Below are 21,635 nucleotides of genomic sequence, written 5' to 3' on the forward strand. Positions count from 1 at the left end.
AAAGGCCCCCAATGGTTCAGATATGATCGATGTTAGGTATAAACAGAAAATCCCAACAACCTACTACGCTCGCGAGGTTTGTTTAACGCTCTAGTCGTCACGATAACTATGAATCAAAGTATGCCTATTTTTGTGTTTTGACTTCAGACGCCATTGAGTAGATTTAGTATATTATATAGTGGGGTCGTGTGGCGCAGTCGGTAGCACGTTCGGCTCACACCCAAGAGGTCGCGGGTTCGAACCCTGCCCATGTCACCGATCTTGTGCCCTTGGGAAAGGCACTTTACACGACTTTCCTCACTTCACTCAGGTGGAAATGAGTACCTAGCTTCGGTTAGGGACATGTACAAAACTGGTGTGTTACGCCTAAAGGCGGTTTACCGGTTATGCGAAACAAACAATTCTGCATAGTAACTTCAATAGAATCTTTTCTGTTGCAGAGAGCTAATACTCTACTCCGTGGAACTTGCTAGATAGACACCTATGATGAAAGGAAACATGAAGATGGAAAAAATTGTAAGTATTGATGTTAATTTTCTGCTTTTTTATTTCCTGGGGGGGGGATTTTCTACCTTTTTAATTTCATCGCTTTTTTTTTTAATAGTTAAAGCTTCGGTTATGATTATAAGCTAAGAACAAGAACGATCTTTAGTAATCACAGAATAACAACAATCCCGGACTCGAATTTCCTGTATAGAAAAACAAGCAAAATTATTGCAAAAAGTGAAGTTAAAAAATATGGACTGACATACGACTACATGTATCTACAGAGTTATCAGATTTTCTAAAGTCAACGTGTGATACCCAAACATTGCTCCTTTAATTTTCCTATCGCCTACCCTCCTAACTGCAATTGTACTATTCAAGTATCAAGCAGAATATTTCTAATGTACACGTACACTACAGACCTCCGATGAGAAAATGGCGGCTGCGCCACGTGACCTGAGGGACGACCTGATGGAGGCCCAGGAGCACGCCGCGCGGTGCATGCTGGTCCAGCGTGAAAAGCAGGCCGATGAAGGACTCCTCATGGCACTATCAGGTTTTTATTACATTTCCCATATAAACTACGACGTTACGCAAGCTAATGTCACAGATATAAATTATTAATGAACTTGAAGTTAAGATTCCTCACCTCCGTGAAGTAACTAGAATATGTATGATATAACAATATAATGCACTTGAATATAGCAGGATATTGAAGACAGGAGACGAGATAAACTTGGTACCATTCTCTTCCTCCTAGCCTACTGGGAGACCATTTGACCTCCAATTCGACCCTCCTGTCAGTCTGCGTTTACACAATTTCCCCTTTCACTTCTTGTCACTTCTATTTTCAAACAAAGCCACAAACGCACAAACACGGCCAGCGAAAACAAAAACTTTCGAATTTGATATACATTTTCGAAGTTTGGGTAAATTATTTCTAAGCCCCAGATGCCCTGAGTAGGATCAGAGAACGCCGGGCACGAGAGCAGGTCCGCCTTGACACCGTCACGACCTTCCTGTTAGTCTGTGGTTACATCATTTCCCCTCTCACTTCTTGTCACTACTATATCCATGTGAAGCTACAAACACATGTACACAAATACGGCCAACAAAAACAAAACATGTAGACTGTGATACTATTATACCGATATACATTTCATAGTTAAAATAAAATATGTCGTACCCCCAGATGCCCTGAGTCGGATCAGAGAACGCCGGGCACGAGAGCAGGTCCGCCTTGAAACCGTCACGTCCATCAAACAGCTGCACGAGTGGTACGAGTACGGCAAAGCCATACTGAAGCACGGGGACGGACTGGAAGCCATCTTACGGTTCCGAAACGAGCTCAAATGGCTGAAGAAATTCTACCGCTCCTTACTCGAGCATATCTACAAGTATCTTGAGAAATACTTCTGCATAGAACGTCACACGGACCACAATCTTCAAGGTGAACTAAACAGAATCATGGTCGAAACGAAGGATGTGAAAACTCTGCTGGATCAGCATTTTGTCGATGCGAATGTGCTGCGTCCGAATGTGCAGGATAAGGACCCTGTTGTCAGCCTCGTGCCCTTCCTGTACCTGGAGTTACGTCATCTGATCGACCTTTTCCATGAATGGAGAGTTCATGTCAGGTGAGGAACTTTTCTTTTTCTTTAAAACTTCCTTCTACATTCTGTCATATTTATATTCATTTCAAAAAGCTGATAATTTCTCCAATGTGTCCTTCAGAAATTCTTCAATCTATTCTTTAAAATGTTCAGAATTTCTTCAATCTGTTCTTTTAAATGTTCTAAATTTCTTCTATCTGTTCTTTCAAAACTATCAAGTTAGAAACTATGTTTTTTTATTCTATCTGTTCTATCAAAAGTTCAGAATTTCAAAGCAAATTTTATTAGGTTGCTCTTATAAAAGAATGTATTTTAAGTTGCAAAACACAAGTTTGAAAAAAAGGGTAGGCAATCTTACTATAACGAATCAAAATGAATTAAATTCTATTCGTGTTTTGAATTTCTTCTCAGATTTAGAAACAAGCTTGAGGAGGTTGAGCAGCGCCGCTGGTTGGTCAGACGACAGGAGATGCAAAGGCGTCACGTGATCGATGACATCAGCGAGAGGATCGTCGCAGTCACGCGAGAAATGGCGGATCGCGAGACGAGACTACGTCACAACATTTCCGGATTGGAGAGAGTAAAAGTAGTCATTTCTCAAGAGAAGGGTAAGTCTTTTCTTTATTCTATGCCAAATACGCGGGAGGAAAACATATTGTTTTTGGTCTGATTCTTCTTCTTCTCCAAACAAATAAAGTCAATGACCTGAAGCAGACATCTGTCACCATGGTAACTAGTGTTAGGTTACATCATGTTGCAATTTTATAGCAGGAGAGATTTAGACTCCTGTCTGGCCATATTTTATATGAATGTGTTTGAGTACAGAGTAGACCATATGCGAAGCGAATGTAAAGATTATGCGTTTTCTTTGCAAATGTTACTTTTTTTAGTTTGTTCTGTCTTGTGATTTGAAGATGTAGAGTTGGACTTTCATTTTACTCTACTAATTTGGTTTTAGGGATTCATGACGAAATTGAAGTGCTGGAACTGGAGTTAGATGGGTTGCTATGGGAACGGACGAAGCTTCAGAAAATGGCGGTCGACATGAAAGACGAACTCCGGAACATCCCGAACAAGCGAGACTACAAGCGGGACAAGATAAAGAACGAACAGAGAAAAGCAGTCGCCGATTTTGATAAAAACCAAGCGAGGATCAACGACAAAAGAAGAAAACTTGAGGAAAAATACAGAGTCAAAGACTGGTACGAGAAATCCGAGCACAACCTGGTCAGCATCACATTGGAGATTGCAGACGACAGGAGGAGGATTGCAGGTCTCGCGAGGCTGCGCGAGACTTTGGAGCGAGAGCGAGACAGTGCGAGAAAGAGGTTGCAAGATCTGAATGCGTCTGCTACGAATGTGGAGCTGAAGTTACACTCGCTTCACACCGATTACCTGTACGCTATGAGGAGCGTGGAACAGGTCAGACGAATCCAATGGCAAGTGGACGGAGGGGTGGACTCGGAGAGGGGCGTGAGGGTGAGGCCAAACGAAGTGCGGGTCAGTGACCTTAAAAAGGTATGCCCCGAAAAGTTTACTGTATCTAATGCCAAACACATTTCCTCTGTATTGATAGTCTTTTTTGCTACTTTGCTACTGCGATTTGTAGGTGTGCGACATGTTATATTGAAAGATAAGACTTAGTGTTTCTGGTGGGACTGTGCTTCAGTGAACTAAAACAAATTGGACTCGCCGGAAGTTTCGACTAAAGATTGCCCTACCAATCTTCTCTCGGCCGGGACGGGGGTCGATACCGACTTAAAGCATCATGGCCCATTGCTGACGTCACACGTACAACGTCACGTGTCCTAAGAGATTGAGCCAGATAGCCAGAAGAATCAGTTAATTTAAAATCCCGGTGAGTCCATTTCATGTGGAGCACATGCTCATGTATTTGATTAAAAAAGACGACGTTTCACGTTCCTTGTTTCAAGAGAGGGGAGCCTTGGTACGACATGACGTCACACCCCCGCGGCAGGGTCATTGTCATCAATAATGACTCCCACTGCACCATGTATGACGACTATCGTGACGTCAGACATCTGACAGACGTATTTGAACAGCTGGGCTTTACCGTGACGCTAGAAGAGAACATCACTGCCGCGGTAGGACTGAACACTTTTATTACCATCATGCATATATATATATATGATCATTCAGTCTTTTGATGAAGATGGCTACATGTAGTATTAAGGGTGAAGGATACAAACATAACGATGTATGTGTGTGTGTGAGTGTGAGTGTGTGTGTGTGTGTGTGTGTGTGTCTATGTGAGAGTGTATATATATATGTGTGTGTGTGTGTGTGTGTCTATGTGAGAGTGTATATGTGTGTGTGTGTGTGTGTGTGTGTGTCTGTGTGTGTGTGTGTGTGTGTGTGTGTGTGTGTGTGTGTGTACAGGTGTGTATGTGTGTGTGTATATGAGATAGAGAGAGACAGAGAGAGAGAAAGAGGAGACATAGAAAAGGACAGATATTCTTAAGCATTTCCGTTATCGTTTTCATTCAAAATTGTACTCTCTATAATTATATAGTATGTTAGGTCAAATGACAGGTCTGCTACAACTGTAACAGTGACTAGAGGAATCACTTACCTGACTTAACCTGATGACGTTCTCTAACTAACCATTTTGTTGTCTAACTAACCAGGAGCTGGAGAGCCAGGCGTCCCGGTTAGCGGAGGAGGACACCTCGGGTAGCGCGTTGGTGGTGGTGGTGCTGAGCCCGGGACATGGCCGCCGTCTGCACGGCTCAGATAAACACGGCATCTCACACCGGGACTTCATGGCACAATTTCAGGTAAGGAGCGACGCTACAGGTCCACATAATCATAACGCAGCAAAAAAGTCACCATGTTCAATAGAGCACAATGTGGGAAATATTCTAAACCGTCGATTTCAATTATCTCCGAGCAGATCCTACAGTTCCTACGGATCCTACGGATTCTAACATGTTGACAAGACAGTATCCACTGGTTTAGAGGTGTATGGCCATTAACTATAGCCTTTGGTAGTATTGGTCACTCCTTTGGCCAATGGGTACTGTCTTACTTACCGTAGGATCTTCTTGGAGATAAGATTTTAAATTATATGCTTTTTACTATTTGATATGTCTTGTTAAGACCACCGGACATTATTTCTCTACTGTGCACGCCGGATGGGTAAGTCGCCATCTTGGATCCATTCAACCCACCAAGATGGCGTCCGATCTTCACACATGTGTAAGGTCTTAAATTGGGGCAAACTTTGTCATGAAAAGTAATTGTTATTTTTCTTTTTATTCCCAGAATGTAGTTGGCAATAACATGAAGGGGAAGCCGACGCTGTTCCTATTCATGGACACCCCTTCCGGAAATGACGTCACGACCACCAATGACGACGACTTTTACAGCAGATTCTACGAACCTGATTGGCCGACGAACGACGAGGACCAAGATGGCGGAACTGAGCATGACGGGACGTCTAAAAGTGACGTATTCGTCGCGTCATGTCCATCCTATGGGTATCTCTCGTGCAAGGACTTCGTACAAGGCACTTTAGCCGCACAAACATTTGTCAAATATCTCACACATTTTGCGGCAACGGAAGATTTTACGACAATACTCCAGCGCATACGGCGCGAGCTGCACACGCGCAGTAGCGTCAAGGCGTCAGCTGTTTGCGATGGCAACTGCGCAGACGCAGAAGACGAAGAGAACCCGCAAGGTTCTACAACAGATAACGGTCTCTCTTACTTGTGTTTCCCTTCGAAAAAGTTGTACTTCTTCCCAGGGGTATAAAATTTTGAAGTTATGTTTTGAGATTAAACCGCTTTCGAGCTCCCTGTAGATACCTGATGAATAATAAGCAACATTATACATACATGTAATGAAAATGTTTCGCTTAGAATATACTAAAGATTCCTAGAAAATATTAGTCCGATTTGTGTACAAATATGGTATTGCAGTGTATATCATATACAATGGGCCTGGAAATTTGTCAATTTGTAACGCATACTTTACCCTGTATATCGACACTGTATTGAGATGGGAATCTGATTTTGGCGTCATTGTGACTTTTATTAGACCACAAATTTAATCATGTTAGGCCACAGCAAGTAAAGTTAATGGATTGCATCTTCCGCAGACTCCAAATGTAATGCAATAGTGCGAAATATCGTCTGTGTATTTGTCAATGAAGACCCTGTTACATGTTCTGGTACAGTATCAAGACATCCAAGTTGAGGTATTCTTGAAATATAACATACAGTATGTTTGTGGATGTGTTGGACGAAATTCAGCTGTGTTAACTTTTAAGTATTTGTCATTGTATATTTATGGTCACTTCTATTACTGCAAAAGTAAAATGTCCTATGACAAAAATCGCACTGCAAAGAAATTCTTATTCACACAATGTCTGTGACTGCGCTGTGAATCTATTGTACATTAAATGTAACTCTAGAAATAGAAATAAATGTGTCGTCGTATATGATTTTGTTAAAGTCGCTATGTACTACCGCAAATTCACAATACCAGCTTTGTATTCCTGTGGTTAAGAAGCATTATTTTTTCGCTGGAATTTTTTTTAATTCGCCCTCGCGCACTAGTTTGGTGGTCTTCAGAGGATGTCACCCATAAAATTAAGGCGGTGTGGCCTTACGGTCAGAGAAAAAGTAGGTATAATCTATTGCGCCACCTAGCGGAGTATACACGAAACGCGTGTAACCTATCCATCCCTGACAACGGCGGCACCCCCAAGTGCTTTTGTCAACATTCTCCATTCATTTACACCGCCATACAATTCTATTTAATGCCCCACCGGCTTAGTTGCATCAAGGGTTTAAAAACGCCTTTGTGCTGGGCTGTGTATGTGTAAGGGGAGAAGGTAACAATAGAAGGTGGGCACAACAGTACCACTGTACAAACAAGAAGAAACACTGGCCACGATCGCTTTTGAAAAGACGGGCTAACTTTTGCACAAGGCAGGGGAGGTTACAAACATTATATTAGCTTTAAGCACTTTTAAAATCCACCTAAGTAGGATATAATATTTACATTATCATGATAATCATAAATATGAGGGCACGTATTATATTTACAAGAAATACAAGTTACAGTTGGAGAGAATTGGGTTCATAAAAAGTAAAGAAATACCGTTTTTTTTAAATGGAATCACCTAAACGAAAGGTGGTCGATTTCTTCGCAGTGGCTCATGGGTCATTGGCGCATAGTAACACTTGGTAAGAGTGTCGCAGTTTGTCGAACAAAGATGGAAGAAGGGATGGAAAACACTTGTGGAAAAACCTACCTCCGGTGACCCGATAGTTGAAATTTTTATCGACGTTCCACCTTCCAACAGTATGTAGTAATATCTAACTTTGTCATACTCGAAGGATGGATTCGAAGGCTACAGACGAAGGGGTTGGAGGCTAGTTGATGTGATTCACAAGTTTTCTGAAACAGTTTTAGAAATCGTCGTATTTGTGCACCGACGCTGACCAACTAACACTGGATATACAATAACAACGAACATCATTGGGAAACTTAGGATTCAAGGTAAGGATCAAACTATGATACATTAGTTAAAGTGATATAAGTTCAACAGTTAATTCCCTGTTTGGCACGTGATGTACAGTGCTATGTGAACCTTAAAAACATTATCTATTATTCCTATATGCATCCCTTATAAATACACAACAAGTCTTCCTTTCTTTCTTATAATACTCAAAGCTTCTTTTGTTTTAGTTTATAACGTTCTACCACTTACCACTTGCACAAAAGATATGACAAATGATGTAAAATTCTTTCAAATGTGTTATAATATTTGACAGGGAAGCCAAGCCAAGAATAGTGTTCAGGTAATATTTTCGAGACCATCTAGAAAGACAAGAATAGGAACTAAGGAAACCTTTTACACGCTGGAATGACCTGGAAGAAACGTAGTTTGTTGCCAGAACATACCTTGGATATTTTGTTGCTAATTGACAGTCATCCTTACACAGTTTTTAGTGCGTGTCAACATGGTCAGAAATGTAGGTGACACAAGATGGTGGACTGGTGTCATGTCAGGTGTTTCCTTACAAGCTAACATAGCTTCATCTCCAAGCAGAGGTTTGGCTTGTTTAGGGCCCTTAATGCGTTGTTTTCTCGAGCTTTCTATTTTGTTAGTTTTTCTAAAGGTATGCGGGACAAAAAGAAGGCAAACAAGTGTAACCCTTGCTTGAAGAACATCATGGCTGACTTTTTGGGTTATCTTCGAAGCTTCTACTCGAGATACCAAAACTATTTCTTTTTGTTTTTCAAGATTCTGATTCATAGTCCTTATTATGAAATGCTGCACAGCAGAGGATTTATATGTTTTCCATGCCCCAGTTGTTGCAAATAGAACAACCAAAAATACCTAATCTTTCATTTTAGGAAAAGACGGTGAAATACAATCTCCCAAGTTTTCGGTGCCCTTTATCTAATTACTTAATTGTTTTGAAAGTCATACACGTCTTAGGTTCATCCCTAGAATATTAATCATTTTCTTTACATGTATATTCTTCGAAGAAAGAATATTGTAGGAAATTGGAAGAAACATTTTAATATAGATGATTGAGAAACACCTGAAATTTTGAGCATGTATGGTGGTAGGGTATCGGGTTGCTCCCCCACTGTGTGTAGCCTATATCGGATGTCCTGTATATGTTTTTACTTGGACATGGGGGTGGGAGGGAGGCACACTTCGATGTCGTTCAGTTCACAGTTTCAACCAATAACATTCTGCAATAACTACCATGGCCATTCATACTAATACTCAAAATGGACATTCCTATTATGAACTCTAGATTTCAATGATCTTTCATTGAAAGACAAAAATAATGAGGCATTTGAACTACTCTGTCTAACGGTACTAGCAAATAATTTATTTTACCTAATATATCAAATGTCTTTTTTCGCAGCTAACGTCTTTCATTGAAAAGTCTGTTAATGAAGCTTCTAAAAGAACCATTTTTATAAAATATAGAATGCTTTATTTAGTATTCTTCATTTTAAAATCATTGCAGCTCGTGAGCTGAATGGCGAGTTCATGTACATAATACATATTTCGACAAGTTGAAAAAAATATATAATAGGTCTTGAAAGATACAATACATATTTAAAAGATACCAATTAATTATCTAAATGCCACATTTTACAGGTTTACGATGTACGGCAGATGACTATTTTGATAACGTTTAGTACGTGCTGGCAATGGGTCGTATTTATGGCTTTGTCTGGTAACCCCCCCACCCCCACCCCACCCCCACGTTGACTTTTCCCCCTTTGCCGATTTTAGATCGACTGATGACCTTCTTCCTAATTCCCAGTAATCTATTTATACCAAAACTCTTGAAAGATCAAAAGTTAGATCTTACACGTTCCTACAGTTAAGTAGGACAGCAATCCACATTCCCGGGTAACTAAAACGATCTCCACAGGGCTCGAAATTAAACCTGGTCCAATGGCCATTGACCACTAACTTTTAGGCTAGGACAACTAAAAAGACACTTTGGGACATTTTTGGGACAATAGAAAAATAATCGACATCCGAATGTCAGCCCTTCTTTTGTTGATCAGGCACACGTCCCGGCTTTTGGATCCGAAAAAGCACACCCCCCTCCCCCCGAATTCCCTGTCTACTCTGCAATCATAGTGCGCCTTGGAGTGAACATAGAATAGAAAGTTTATTGCAAACACATGCCCGAGGGCTAATTGCAGTTTCAAACAACATCGAAAGAAAATCAAATGGTGTGTGAGACTACGTCTAACATTATACTATATTTTACAACATACATGGTACTAGTTTTACTGGGTTTGAACATAAGCAAAATAAGGTTGAAGTCATACAATACTTCCAAAAGAACAGGTTGAGACAGTTCCTTCTCAGTTTCGGGACAATTAGAATTTATTTTTGGAACGGTGCTGGGACAATAGGAAGAAAAGTTAATTTCGAGGCCCTCTCCGTGTAGTTTGAATGGAGGGTGGTAGCCCGGCAGCGGCCGCCATGTTTACACAACTCCTGTAGTTCAAACCTACACAAAAGACCCCGGCACTAAATCGATAGTCTAAAAAGGTTTCGCAAACTGAGCTGAGCAAACTGTGGTGTTTGCAAGAGTCTCGACGTGTTTTTCTAATAAGGCTACGCCAAGTAATTTTTATGGATGACGTCAATGCGCGCATTGATTTTGTCCTGTTACCAGAAAAAAAGAAATTCCGCAACCGTACAACCGCGTAACACGAAAAAGCAGCACAACAAATAAAAGGACGACAACTGCTGTTCCACTGATTTATTACTGTTTCATGATGTGCTCTTCTTATTCTGTGCTCTCTCATTCAATCTTTGTCCTAGCATTTGTCGTCCCTTAGTATATTTCAAATCTAGACATCTTGTTTTTTCGGCCCTTTTTGCTTTTTTTCTCGCTCTCACATTAGATTTGGGGTCTTCAGATGACGTCATCCATAAACATTACTTGGTGTGGTATAAATACAGCTATAAGAAGTATATATCTATGAGATTAATATATGATTTACATGAATGTATTCTAGGTGACAAATCTTTATAAAAAGCATAGAATTAGATGTCATTTTGAATATACAAAAAAAGAACGTTTATAGCAGTGTAATTATTAAACTCGTTGCCTAACACATGTTTTACTATGCCAAGTAATTCAATATTTACTTTATTATTTCTTTCAGAGTTTTTCTAAAATGTCGTCTTTAATGGATTCGTTCAACGGTGACTTGTCACCAAGAAGTCACTCCGTAGCAAACTATGTAAGTATATATTAAATGTTACCGTCCATCAATAATTTAAAACACTTAATAGTCAAGAGTGATTTTTATTGACAAACAATGTACACATATACATTCTGGATGTTTATAAAGCATATATGGAAAGCAATCACAAGTATAGAAGGATCGCTTGCATTTCTGTAACAGTTGAAAATGATTAACTCAGTAAGCATGGTCATTTGCTATGATGCATCACTCTATCTACAATATATAACCCTAGTGCTACCCAATACCAGTATGAATAAGAGAGTTGGCAGTTAAATATGTTAATATATATAAAATGTTAGTTGTCTTCCCCACTTTCTATTTGGGACTGTGATAGCTCAGTATTGTTAGTTAACAAATTTTATATTATATATAGAATATATATAGAAACACTTTACATTTGGAACCGCATATGTCCCTATGATGTAACAATGCCAAGTATGTATGTCACAATTGCACTACGTTCGGAAATGCATTGTTAACAGTAAAACTAGCTTAAGTCCACTGTGAACTATGTAACACCTTTAGTGCACTATGCACCAAGTAACATCTAGTGTTAGTGCACAGTAAACCAGTCAGAATTACCCTAATGAAGATGACAGACGGTCATCGAAACGTCGGCTCGTGAAAAATAAATGGTTGTGATCATAGAACTTTGCTATTCATTGTTAGTTGTCTTCCATGCACAACAAGTACTTATCAGGAATAGCCGTATATATATAGTTAGGAATCATCATGTACACGCCCCCCTCCCCCATCTCTCCAGACTAAGAAGGAAGCTATGGAGGACGCATCAGACGAGGAGAGGGGAGTTCTGATGCAGATGCAGGAACACTTCTACAGACAGGCTCTCATGACAGAGAAAGCCAAGTACGACAAGGTATGAAAAACACTCAGTCCAGTACTGTGTGATGGAATATTAACTTCATGAAAAATTCTTAGCAAACAGTGAGGAATGCATTGCAGATGGCAGGAGGAATGCATTGCAGATGGCAGGTACCATAACTCAAATGCCAAAGTTTTATCTTTTTTTGTCAAATTGGACGTCTTTATATATCATAGTGGTGTACTGTAAAATACTGTATTGCATGAAATGCTATATAAGTGAGGGCTACTGATAGTACAATTTATAATCAGCTCTTAGCAAAAGTTTTATTTCTACTACTAGTACATACATGTACATGTAGTACATGTATGAGATTTAGGGTAATGCTTGAAGTTTTGTTTATATTAGAAATAATACATTATGACCATTATGAGTTTAGTCATAATTGGCTATTATAATGGTTTGCTACTACGAATATTGACTATCAGTTATATTAAGTATTATTATTAAAGTTTTATTGATTTTCAGTTTTTCCGAGAGGAGGTAAGTCGAATGCTGGGGATAGCGGCCCAGCGCAGACGACAATATGGCCTCCCGAAGAAGAGCCACGAGTCATGTGACACCATCAAGGCACTGCGCGAGTGGATCACGTGGGAAACTAAGCGAATCAGCATCCACCGCGATAACGAGGACGAGAATGACGTCGTTAGAAATCTGCGCATGCTCCTGAACAGGATCGACTACGTCAAGATCCTTTTTTCAGACATCAAGCGGTATTTGATCACGCCCCTTCTCACGTACTTTGCCATCAGCGCTGAGTTCAACGCTGAACTCTTAACAGTTAGAAGAGACCTCATGAAGGGGAAGCAACAATGTGAGAAGCTTTTGTCAGACGACTACAAGCAGATCACAGACGGGCAAGCGTTCGAAGCCATACCAAACGAGAAGCGATTTCCCGTTCTAGTGGTCGTACCGAAAGCCATAGCCATCCTCTGCCTCATCACCGACCTCACCACAAAATGGCGGATACATTCCCAGTTCGAAAACAACCTGGACAACTTGTGGACTCGTCGTGCCTCCTTGGACACCCCTCAGATGCTGCAGTCAAAGAAGGAAGAAATCACACAACTCGAGAACAGCGTGCAGACGGCTCAGAGGGACTTCGACGAAATCTCGCGAGACGTTCGAGAGTTTGAACGAGAGGCGAAGGATGCCCAGTTCAGCAGCCAGTACTCGGGTACGTCTGACAAGTTAGAACAGGCAGAGCAGTTGGTGAACAAGCTGCTACAAGAAGAAAGAAAACTTCAGAGAAAGATAAAGAGCATGACAGAGCGACTACGATCCACTAGAGTAGGAGCTGTCAAAATCAGAGACATGCTCAGCCAGTCCAAGGAACAACTTGCCAAAACGCAAGAAGCTCTTCAGACAAGATCAGAGGAGTTTGAAGAGTTGTCGTCAAGAAAGAAAGAATTCGACGACTCGGAACAGGAGTTCCTGCGAGGAGGCTTCGACCAAAGAAGAGTAGAACTCATGCAGATGAAGGAGAGACAGAGACATGCCAAGAAGAAGTTACGGTACGTCTTAAGACCATTGTTCTTGTTATCAAGTACCTAAAACAATTCTTGTGCCAAAACAGTGCCAACATGTGCCCACAGTGGACATTAGATTGAGAAAGATGCACATCTCTGTGTAGAACATGCAATGCCATTGTGTAGTGTATAATTGTTTATTGCAAACTTTAGCCCAAGTTCTTATTTGTATGATATTTTGTATGTTGGTAGGTCTTAGGAAGACAAAGTTCAGGTTTAAATATAGGCCCCTTGTGGCTGACCTTGGTACTGCAGCAGAAGTTCCAGTGTTTGTATCTTTTGTCCTGAACATGCTATGGTCTTGGATTTTTGTTGAAAGATTCTTGTTATTTTATGTTTATTTTCATTAGTCAACTTGAGGATCGGCGTGAGCGGATAAAGCAGGATTTCCGGGCGGTGCGTGAGGAGCTAATCTCTCTGGACACCGAGCACGACAAGGTCACGCAGGATTACGACTACGTCAAGGGCATCATGGACGCCTCACTCAAGTCACTCTGGAGAGGTTCGTGCACCATTTCTTTGTATTACCGTATCCAAAACTTCAGCTGTTCCTATCTTATTCTATGGTTTCGGATAAGGACCATGCACGGTTCTGAATAGTCTAAGTGTATCCAAGAGCGTAGACTTGCTCCAGGTAGGTTCTGGATATTCTTGATTTATATGTACATATGTATATAGAATCAACAATATGTAGAATAGTGAGTTGGGGGGGGGGTATGTATTTCCTGGTTAAGGTCAACAATTTATATGTGCGTCTTTTCCTCTTTCCTGTGCCATCTTGTTAACTACAGATCAGTCTCCCGATGCCATCTCCGTTCTACCCAACAGGATGACACGAGAGAAACTAAGAACGGTAATTACTATATAGCACTGATGCTTATTTGTTTGGTAGGATGGATCTATGCCAATTGATAGTATGCAGATAGCATGAGAGAGATATAAAAATCATGTTACCATATACATGTAAATGAGTTACATGTATCGAAAATTCATACACATATAATGGTCAAGCGTCATAGTATTAGTATTAGTATAAGTTGATAAGACAGTAAGGTATGTTCTCTGATGCCTTACTTTACTTCTTTTACCATAGACTTGCGATTAGATTCTTGGCGTGATTTTGTAAATTAAGATTATTAATCAATTTGAAAGGAAGGAATCCCAAGAAAGAAAAGCTGGCAACTTTTATTGCAACAGGTCAAAGATCCATATTTTATTTTGATTGTACATAACATACCAACGCTATTTTCTGTTTAATCTTACGCCAGGTACCCATCTATGACATCCACCAGCCGAAGGGCATCTGCCTGATTATCTCTAACGAGATCGTGCGGAACAAGGCGAAGTGCCGACATAGCGTGAGGAAAGACCTAAGGGGCCTTGCCAGCCTGTTCAGACAGTTTGGCTACCAGATCGTTGTCAAGGAGAATCTGACGTCATCGGTAAGTAATGCATTAAAATGTTTTCTATGATGCAAAATCAGTTAGTAACACATTTAACATTTTTTCTTGTATCTTTAGTTATCCCTTTCATTCCACGGTTGCATATTTCATAACCATTCTTATATAAGACATAATTCAGGCACGATAATAGAAAATGAAAAAAAAAGATGATATAATAACTATTTTATACATTGTGTGTATACATCCATCAAATACCGTACATATTTACTTTGGGTACGGAAGTATTGTTTTGGGTGACAGGGCGGTGGGTTTGTGTATAAGTAAGACAGAGTACTAGGTTGATAGCACATGAGTGGTAGATTGACATAACAGAGTGACAGGGGGTTTAAAGGTCAGACAAAGGAAATGATGTGAACGTGAACTTCCCAGAATGTGGCCGGGAGTCATTATAAATGGGACTCACATGGGGGGATTCAGAAAGTCGAGGACTACAATCTTTCCGGGCGTTATTTATTTTCTCATTTATACGACACTGCAGATTTAGCAGTAAGTAGAAATACATCACTCAGTGACTTATTTTGGAAGGTAGAAACACGTACCTCCAAATTTTACTGTACATCTTGATCACGGAGTGACCTAGTCTCGCGAGAACACGAGACTAGGTCGAGACGAGACTTGTGCTGGTTTTCTGGCCTCCCCAGCCTTCTTGCGGAGTAGAGTTAAATAGGACTTGGGTAGCTCCCAACCTTCGTTACGATTCATCCCTGCACGACTGCAGACTTAGACTTAAAATATGTCTTTTCTCATCAGCAAATCATCGAAGCGCTGATCTCGCTGTCTGACGAGTACCATGAGTTCAGCGGGCGATACAGCTCGGTAGTTGTGGTGATCATGGCGCATGGAGACGCCTCGGGTAGACTGGTGGGCACGGATCTGCAGCCTGTGTCAGTCAACGAGCTGACGGCACACTTCCAGCACACACGCTGTCCCAGTCTCATGGGCCAGCCCAAGATGTTCTTCATTCAGGTGAGAGTTCAGCTTCGGTTAGGGACGTCCCTCGGATAGGACGTTAAATGGAGGTCCCGTGTTTGGGGAGAGCAACACCCCATGCACGTTAAAGAACCCACCGCGCTTATCGAAAAGAGTAGGGGACCTTCCCAGTGTGAGTGGTTCAAACCTTACAGTCCGGTCTTATATGCAGCTTGTACATATAAGTTTATGTACAAAATGTGTGTTACGCCTAAGGCAGTTTACCAGTTATGTGAAACGAAGAAAGATTGGCTAAGAACATTTTTTTCTGAATCTATTCATACACTAGCGTTATAATATTTATGGACGGTTTTCTGTACATTTCATTAATAACTCTTTGTTCTTGTCTTGTAACTTATATTTAGCGTACAATTAATTACAATGAAAAAATAAATTTTTAAAGGCTATCAATGATTGTACAGAATTATTGTTACTTCGTTTTTAATTGGATGTAGAGAGAGTAAGTTGCAGCCATTTCACTGTACCATTGGCAACATCGCACTCCTGTTCTTGTACGTTGCCATTCGTACGACAAGTGTCCTTGAATAAAACAGTTATTAATTCTTTTGTGTTCCCATATTTCAGACGTGCATGGAGCTTGTTCTGGAGGCGCAGCGACTGGGCAACCCCGACGTACCGGGGGACATCTCACCGAGACGGAACGGCTTCAAGTCAACCTTCAGTCTCAACAGCTTCGGTCCGCTCGTCGTGACACCCGAAGAACCGAGACTACCCGACAACAGTGACTTCTTCGTGGCACAAGCTACCGTCTTTCCTCCTCTAACCACCCCCATTCTAACCTCCTCCCTCATCGTACAAGACAGAAGCTGTTCGCCTGAGAACTGTTTCCTGAACGCCATTGTTCGCATCTTCGCCGAGTACGCATGCGTGGAAGATTTGCTGAGCATGATGGGAAGGGTAGAGGACTGCGTTGCTAGCACGGGCAGCCATGACAGTTACACCGGACGTAGCTCACCACTACAGATGTCGTACGTCAAACATACGTTAGGAAAACAGATCTTCTTTATGCCAGGCATGTAGAGTACTTTCTGTCGCAAACAATTGTAATCGCGGCATCTTACATTGGATAAATGAACTAACTGTAACCATTTAACTGTTTTAGTGTGTTCGGATAAAACAAGAGAGTCCAAAAAAACTGCAAGGCTATACCGGAATTTCTGGGCTAATATTAAGCATACTTGCTGGTCTTATAAAGGCTTAAATGTACAGCAGGTACATTTTTGGTCTGAGTAATTTTGATAGTATTTTCAGAATGTATATGTACATATATTCTCCCATTTTCTGGTCTTTGAATACAGCTATTGCAACTGTAATGTTCTAACAATCTAATGCCTTTAAGTCAATAAGGCATTATAAATCTGTATACTCTATGTGAATATGATGAATATTTCAAAGTGAACATCTAAAGAAATAAATAAAGAGACTGTTCGAGGATATCGTCCTTTTGCTGTCTGTTGATTTATTTTTCCAAAGTTAACACTGTTGTCTGTTTAATATCTAATACCATGCGTTTTACATCAGACAGTGATAATTGTTGCTTTCACAACAGCAAGTAATTTATTCAAAAGACATTTCGTATAATATATACAATTCACATCCACGTTGTATTTACATTTCTCCACTTAGAAAGTACCTTATATTCCTTGCTATACATTAAGTAGTTCAAAATGATTTAGTGAATTCCCTTGATGTACATTTTTACAGTATAAATGTTGATAAGAATGAAAAAATTAAGAAACACTTAAAGAAGACCCTGTCTTTGTCATGTGCACGCCTCTCGCTAGATGGAGCTGTCAATCATCTCAAAATTCTCCTTTCGAAGCACTTCCGACTGTATATCATCCAGAGGTTGTCCTTTGTCATCCTATTATAGCATGGAAATAACAAGTTATGTACATAACATTAGGTAAATGTCAATAGGAAACAATAAAGGTTGAACAGTTAAACGAGAAAAATTAAAATACTGCAAACAAATCTACAAGCGATGGCGGACTTCACCCCTAATACCCATGTAGTTTGTTATTCTAAAGTCCCACAAACAATGACACATGTAGTAGCACTGAGGATGTATGTCAACGTTGTTTATGTATGAGTCACAATGTATTATGTATACGGGTAATAGACCCCAAAACACACACACATAGAGAGGGAGAGAGAGGGAGAGAGAGAGAGAGAGAGAGAGAGAGAGAGAGAGAGAGAGAGAAGAGAGAGAGAGAGAGAGAGAGAGAGAGAGAGAGAGAGAGAGAGAGAGAGAGAGAGAGAGAGAGAGAGAGAGAGAGAGAGAGAGAGAAACAAGCTCATCAAAAATAATACTTCGATCACGGAGGTCAAGAGAAAATGCTAACGAAGAGAAGAACTAAATACCACCAACATGTATGTGGGGTTGGTGGAAAAAGCAGTCCAGTGCTGAACAGGACTTTGTTTTCGCCGATCGGACTGAACTGCTTTTTCCACCAACCCCATGTATGCAGTAAACACAACCTTTATATGTTATGTAAACCCTACTTACGGTGTAGGCCGAGACCTAGCCCCAGAGCCAGTGCGATCCCGATGACAGTCAGCACCCCCGCTACAACAAGCGACACCAGCCATTTCTTCCCCCAGCCTCCTGCCCGTCCACGCGTGCGTCACCCCGACAGGCGCCACCCGATAGTTCGGTACAGGCCCGAGTTTCCTGTGCTCCTGCGGTGGAGTTATCACGACTTTCGGTAGGGGCGGCTGGGTGTGGCTTGGAGGGGTGGGGAGGGGTACCCTTGAGTTGGAGTGGGGGGAGGTGATGAGGGGGGTTCGGTGGGACGAGGTTGTGACTGAAGGCTGAATTGTCATTGTCGTCCTACGATAGATATAAGGAAAGTAATACTGTCAATGTGTTAAAGCAATTTTACACGAAAGATAAGAAACATACTAGTAATTGTTTTTGAGTTTTTGAGGATAAAGCGCATAGAGAATTCCTATTCCTATTCCTACATGTATTCATCTGTCTATCTATGTACATCCGTCTATCTATTGCCGGCCTGTTCAGCTGGGACCAAGCTAGTGCAGATTTCTCTCAACTGATCTTTATCTAACATAGCATTTTATAAACAATCAAAGTCAATGTCAGTGTCTTTGACCAAAGAGTAAGTGCAAGTCACGTGTATCGATACCTTACCCTTCACAACTATTGTAAAGCTATGTATGATTAATATTCCTATTCCTCGTAATATTTCGATAAATATCTTTTCTTTACATATCATGTACACAGTTAATAATACCGACTATGTATCAAATTATAAGACAAGGACAAGGTAAATATGATTTCGAGAATCATTATGGCAATATTAAACCATTATGCATTTTATTAACCGATATTTTTTAAACAAAAAACGTAAAGTATTACTTACCCTGTCGTGATTTTCAGGTAGACCCAAGCTATTCATTGTTGTAGGTGACAACACAAATCTGAAATGTATTAATTTCTTTGTTACTTCTAACTATCTAACTTGTTATACTTTATCTCTTAAGCCGCATTAACTATGATTATTATCATTCCGGTATAGTAAAGATGACCGATGACACATATACTGTTTACTTCCAAACTGTCCTTTTAAAGACCAACTCCCCCCCCCCCCCAAAAAAAAAAATCTAAAGTGCTCTCAAAATATATTTTTTTGGATGTAGTCGGATCTAAATGCTTGTCCATTATTTGAGTTGTTACAGGTATTTCATTACATTCCACAAACAATTACTATAGGTGTGCCCCAAGCACTGGATACATCAGACGTGTTCGAAACGTAAAGTTATATATTTGACCTAGTTTAGCCAACGTCCAAACTGTCCAGTATAGCGTTCACACTAATATCCTATCTGCTGTAGGTACACAGTAACACCATTGACGATATTTTGTAAGGATGGCTGGGAAAAATGGTAATACTGATGCTTTAGTTGATTGATGTTTTCTGCTTTAGGGCTACATGTGTTACATTTGTCGTATACGGTCGTAGAACGGCTGCGAACTGAGGAAGGTCTTGGGAAAAGTCGTGCATTTGTCGTGCAAAATTCAGTTATTAAAAACGACTGTCTTGCATTGAATCATTGTCGGCCGTTAGTTCTGTCACAGTCTGCTTGACAATTCTACGATATCAAAGTCGCACGACAACTTTGCCCCCCCCCCCAAGGACCAGTATAATTTGTCCTAAATGAGTAATATATACTTTTAAAGTTAGGGTAAAATTTGTCTTACCCGTAAACTAGTGTAACTGTTACAAACATGTGCCATAAGTAGAGGTTTATATATGCTAAAGTAAAGAATGTGTATGCCAAAATTGGTTTTAATCTGAGTTTATGACACCGTTGATATTCTAATTCAAAGGACTTGCAAATAAGGTGAGATACCAAATTTGTACTCATTGACAGCTACCAGTATTCAAAGTTCTGAAATAAAAACAATGGCTATTAATGTCAAACTACATTCTAAATAGAAAACTGCGCTCAAGATCTTTGCTACATACAATAATTACTTATTTCACAAGATGAAAATCTGAGACATTTTACAGCTGAACGGAGTTTGAAACCTTTGCCTTACCTTCACAAGCATAACGATTCAGTGCAGGGGGTACTGGGTTTCTTTCACATCTCTTACTACGACACACCCGGCCGAAAATAGAAGAGCAATCCGTTAAACCGTTGCTGACAAAACAAGTCCTCCTTACCTGATGAAATGTTGAACGGTAGTTAGCTCGTCATGGTGTTGTAGGTTCGCCTGCCCTTCGTATATAGTTCGCTCTTGCAGCAACAGTCAATACCTCCACCCGTAACAAACAACACAGAGGTAGAACCCTACATTTACGTCATACGGACCCAACACGTCCCTCACACGTGTACTCAACCGTGTCGGCTCATTTTTCTCTCATCATTCATAGCCCGTGGCCGTCGCCATGGCAACGGGCGGCCATCTTTGTTTGGCGTGAATGAGTAGACATCGACACTGTTGTGTGGGGCGTGTGGAAGAGGTAACATAAACAACCCCCTACGGATGATATGTCGCAATCGCCGAGGAAAGATGGATGTCTGTGCTATTGGATATCCCTACAGGCTAGCCAGAGTCATTCAAACAGATTTGGCGAACCATTTCTTTCATGAATTTGTATCCCATCGCGCGCTGTGTTTCATGGAAATCTTAGCAGCCGATTTGATTTCACCCCCCCTCTTACCCATTGCTTGACATTTTAACTTTTCCCAGAAGGCACTTCGAAACTTTAACGTCATACTAGTGCTCTGCCACAATCATCTATAACCCCCCTCCCCCTTGATATTAGCTATGATTTTTTCAGGCAATTTTAATACTGACTGGATCAGGATGAATTTGATAGGTTTGATATGCAATTTATTGTTTATGGCAAGGTTTATTAGAATACCAATTATGATTACACAGAGTGATACCCCCAAGAAAGTCTCAACCTCCTTGGGCACACTAAGCCTATCACGATCATAACAAATCACAGCCTCTACTTTCAAAATGCCTATCACTGTACAGTCATATACAGCTGATATAACATGGCTGGAGCCTTTATTTTCAACATTAATTAGGCAATTAACACTAAATTAAGGTGAATATGTTATGACCGTCAAGCTATGTCTTTGGCTGAAACATAGTCTTCTGAAATCTTGAAAGATAATTTTTTTTTTAATTTTATGACCAAACATAGCGATGGCACACTCAAGTTACATCAACTTATTTTATGCCGCCACCAACACAGAGTACAAATACTGGACAGGAAAATACTCATTTTCACTTGAGTCTAGTGGGCAAAGTCGTGTAAAGATCGGTGGCATGTCAACACTCGAACCCGGGACCTCTTGATTCCGAGTCGACCACTCTGCCGTTGCGCCACACGACCCCATAAAAGTC

At 40.6% G+C, this 21,635-nt stretch overlaps 2 protein-coding genes and 1 pseudogene across 2 annotated transcripts; 2 read left to right on the top strand and 1 right to left on the bottom strand.

Moving 5' to 3' along the window:
* The first annotated feature begins 498 nt into the window (after positions 1-498).
* Positions 499-6,457, top strand: LOC109476237. Its single transcript, XM_019777120.1, has 8 exons — positions 499-516; positions 907-1,042; positions 1,679-2,123; positions 2,511-2,707; positions 3,058-3,617; positions 4,034-4,204; positions 4,748-4,897; positions 5,385-6,457. Exons 1-8 carry the CDS (start codon positions 499-501, stop codon positions 5,874-5,876), a joined length of 2,169 nt encoding a protein of 722 aa, XP_019632679.1. The 3' UTR covers positions 5,877-6,457.
* Positions 6,458-7,616: 1,159 nt separating this feature from the next.
* Positions 7,617-17,178, top strand: LOC109476238 (the record flags this gene model as incomplete). Its single annotated transcript, XM_019777123.1, has 9 exons — positions 7,617-7,631; positions 10,797-10,874; positions 11,644-11,757; positions 12,232-13,277; positions 13,643-13,794; positions 14,084-14,145; positions 14,561-14,734; positions 15,506-15,721; positions 16,310-17,178. Coding segments are annotated over 9 exons (2,313 nt in total), but the record flags the coding sequence as incomplete, so codon positions are not given.
* A 128-nt stretch (positions 17,179-17,306) lies between these two features.
* Positions 17,307-20,585, bottom strand: LOC109476372 (annotated as a pseudogene).
* Between the last annotated feature and the right edge of the window lie 1,050 nt (positions 20,586-21,635).

The sequence above is a fragment of the Branchiostoma belcheri genome, unplaced genomic scaffold, assembly GCF_001625305.1.
Source record: "Branchiostoma belcheri isolate BF01 breed outbred unplaced genomic scaffold, Haploidv18h27 scaffold37, whole genome shotgun sequence".
Lineage (NCBI taxonomy): Eukaryota > Metazoa > Chordata > Leptocardii > Amphioxiformes > Branchiostomatidae > Branchiostoma > Branchiostoma belcheri.

Coding starts and splice junctions, on each gene's coding strand:
- LOC109476237 (XM_019777120.1), top strand. Junction 2,708..3,057: donor AGTCATTTCTCAAGAGAAGG/GTAAGTCTTTTC, acceptor ATTTGGTTTTAG/GGATTCATGACGAAATTGAA. Junction 4,898..5,384: donor ACTTCATGGCACAATTTCAG/GTAAGGAGCGAC, acceptor TTTTATTCCCAG/AATGTAGTTGGCAATAACAT.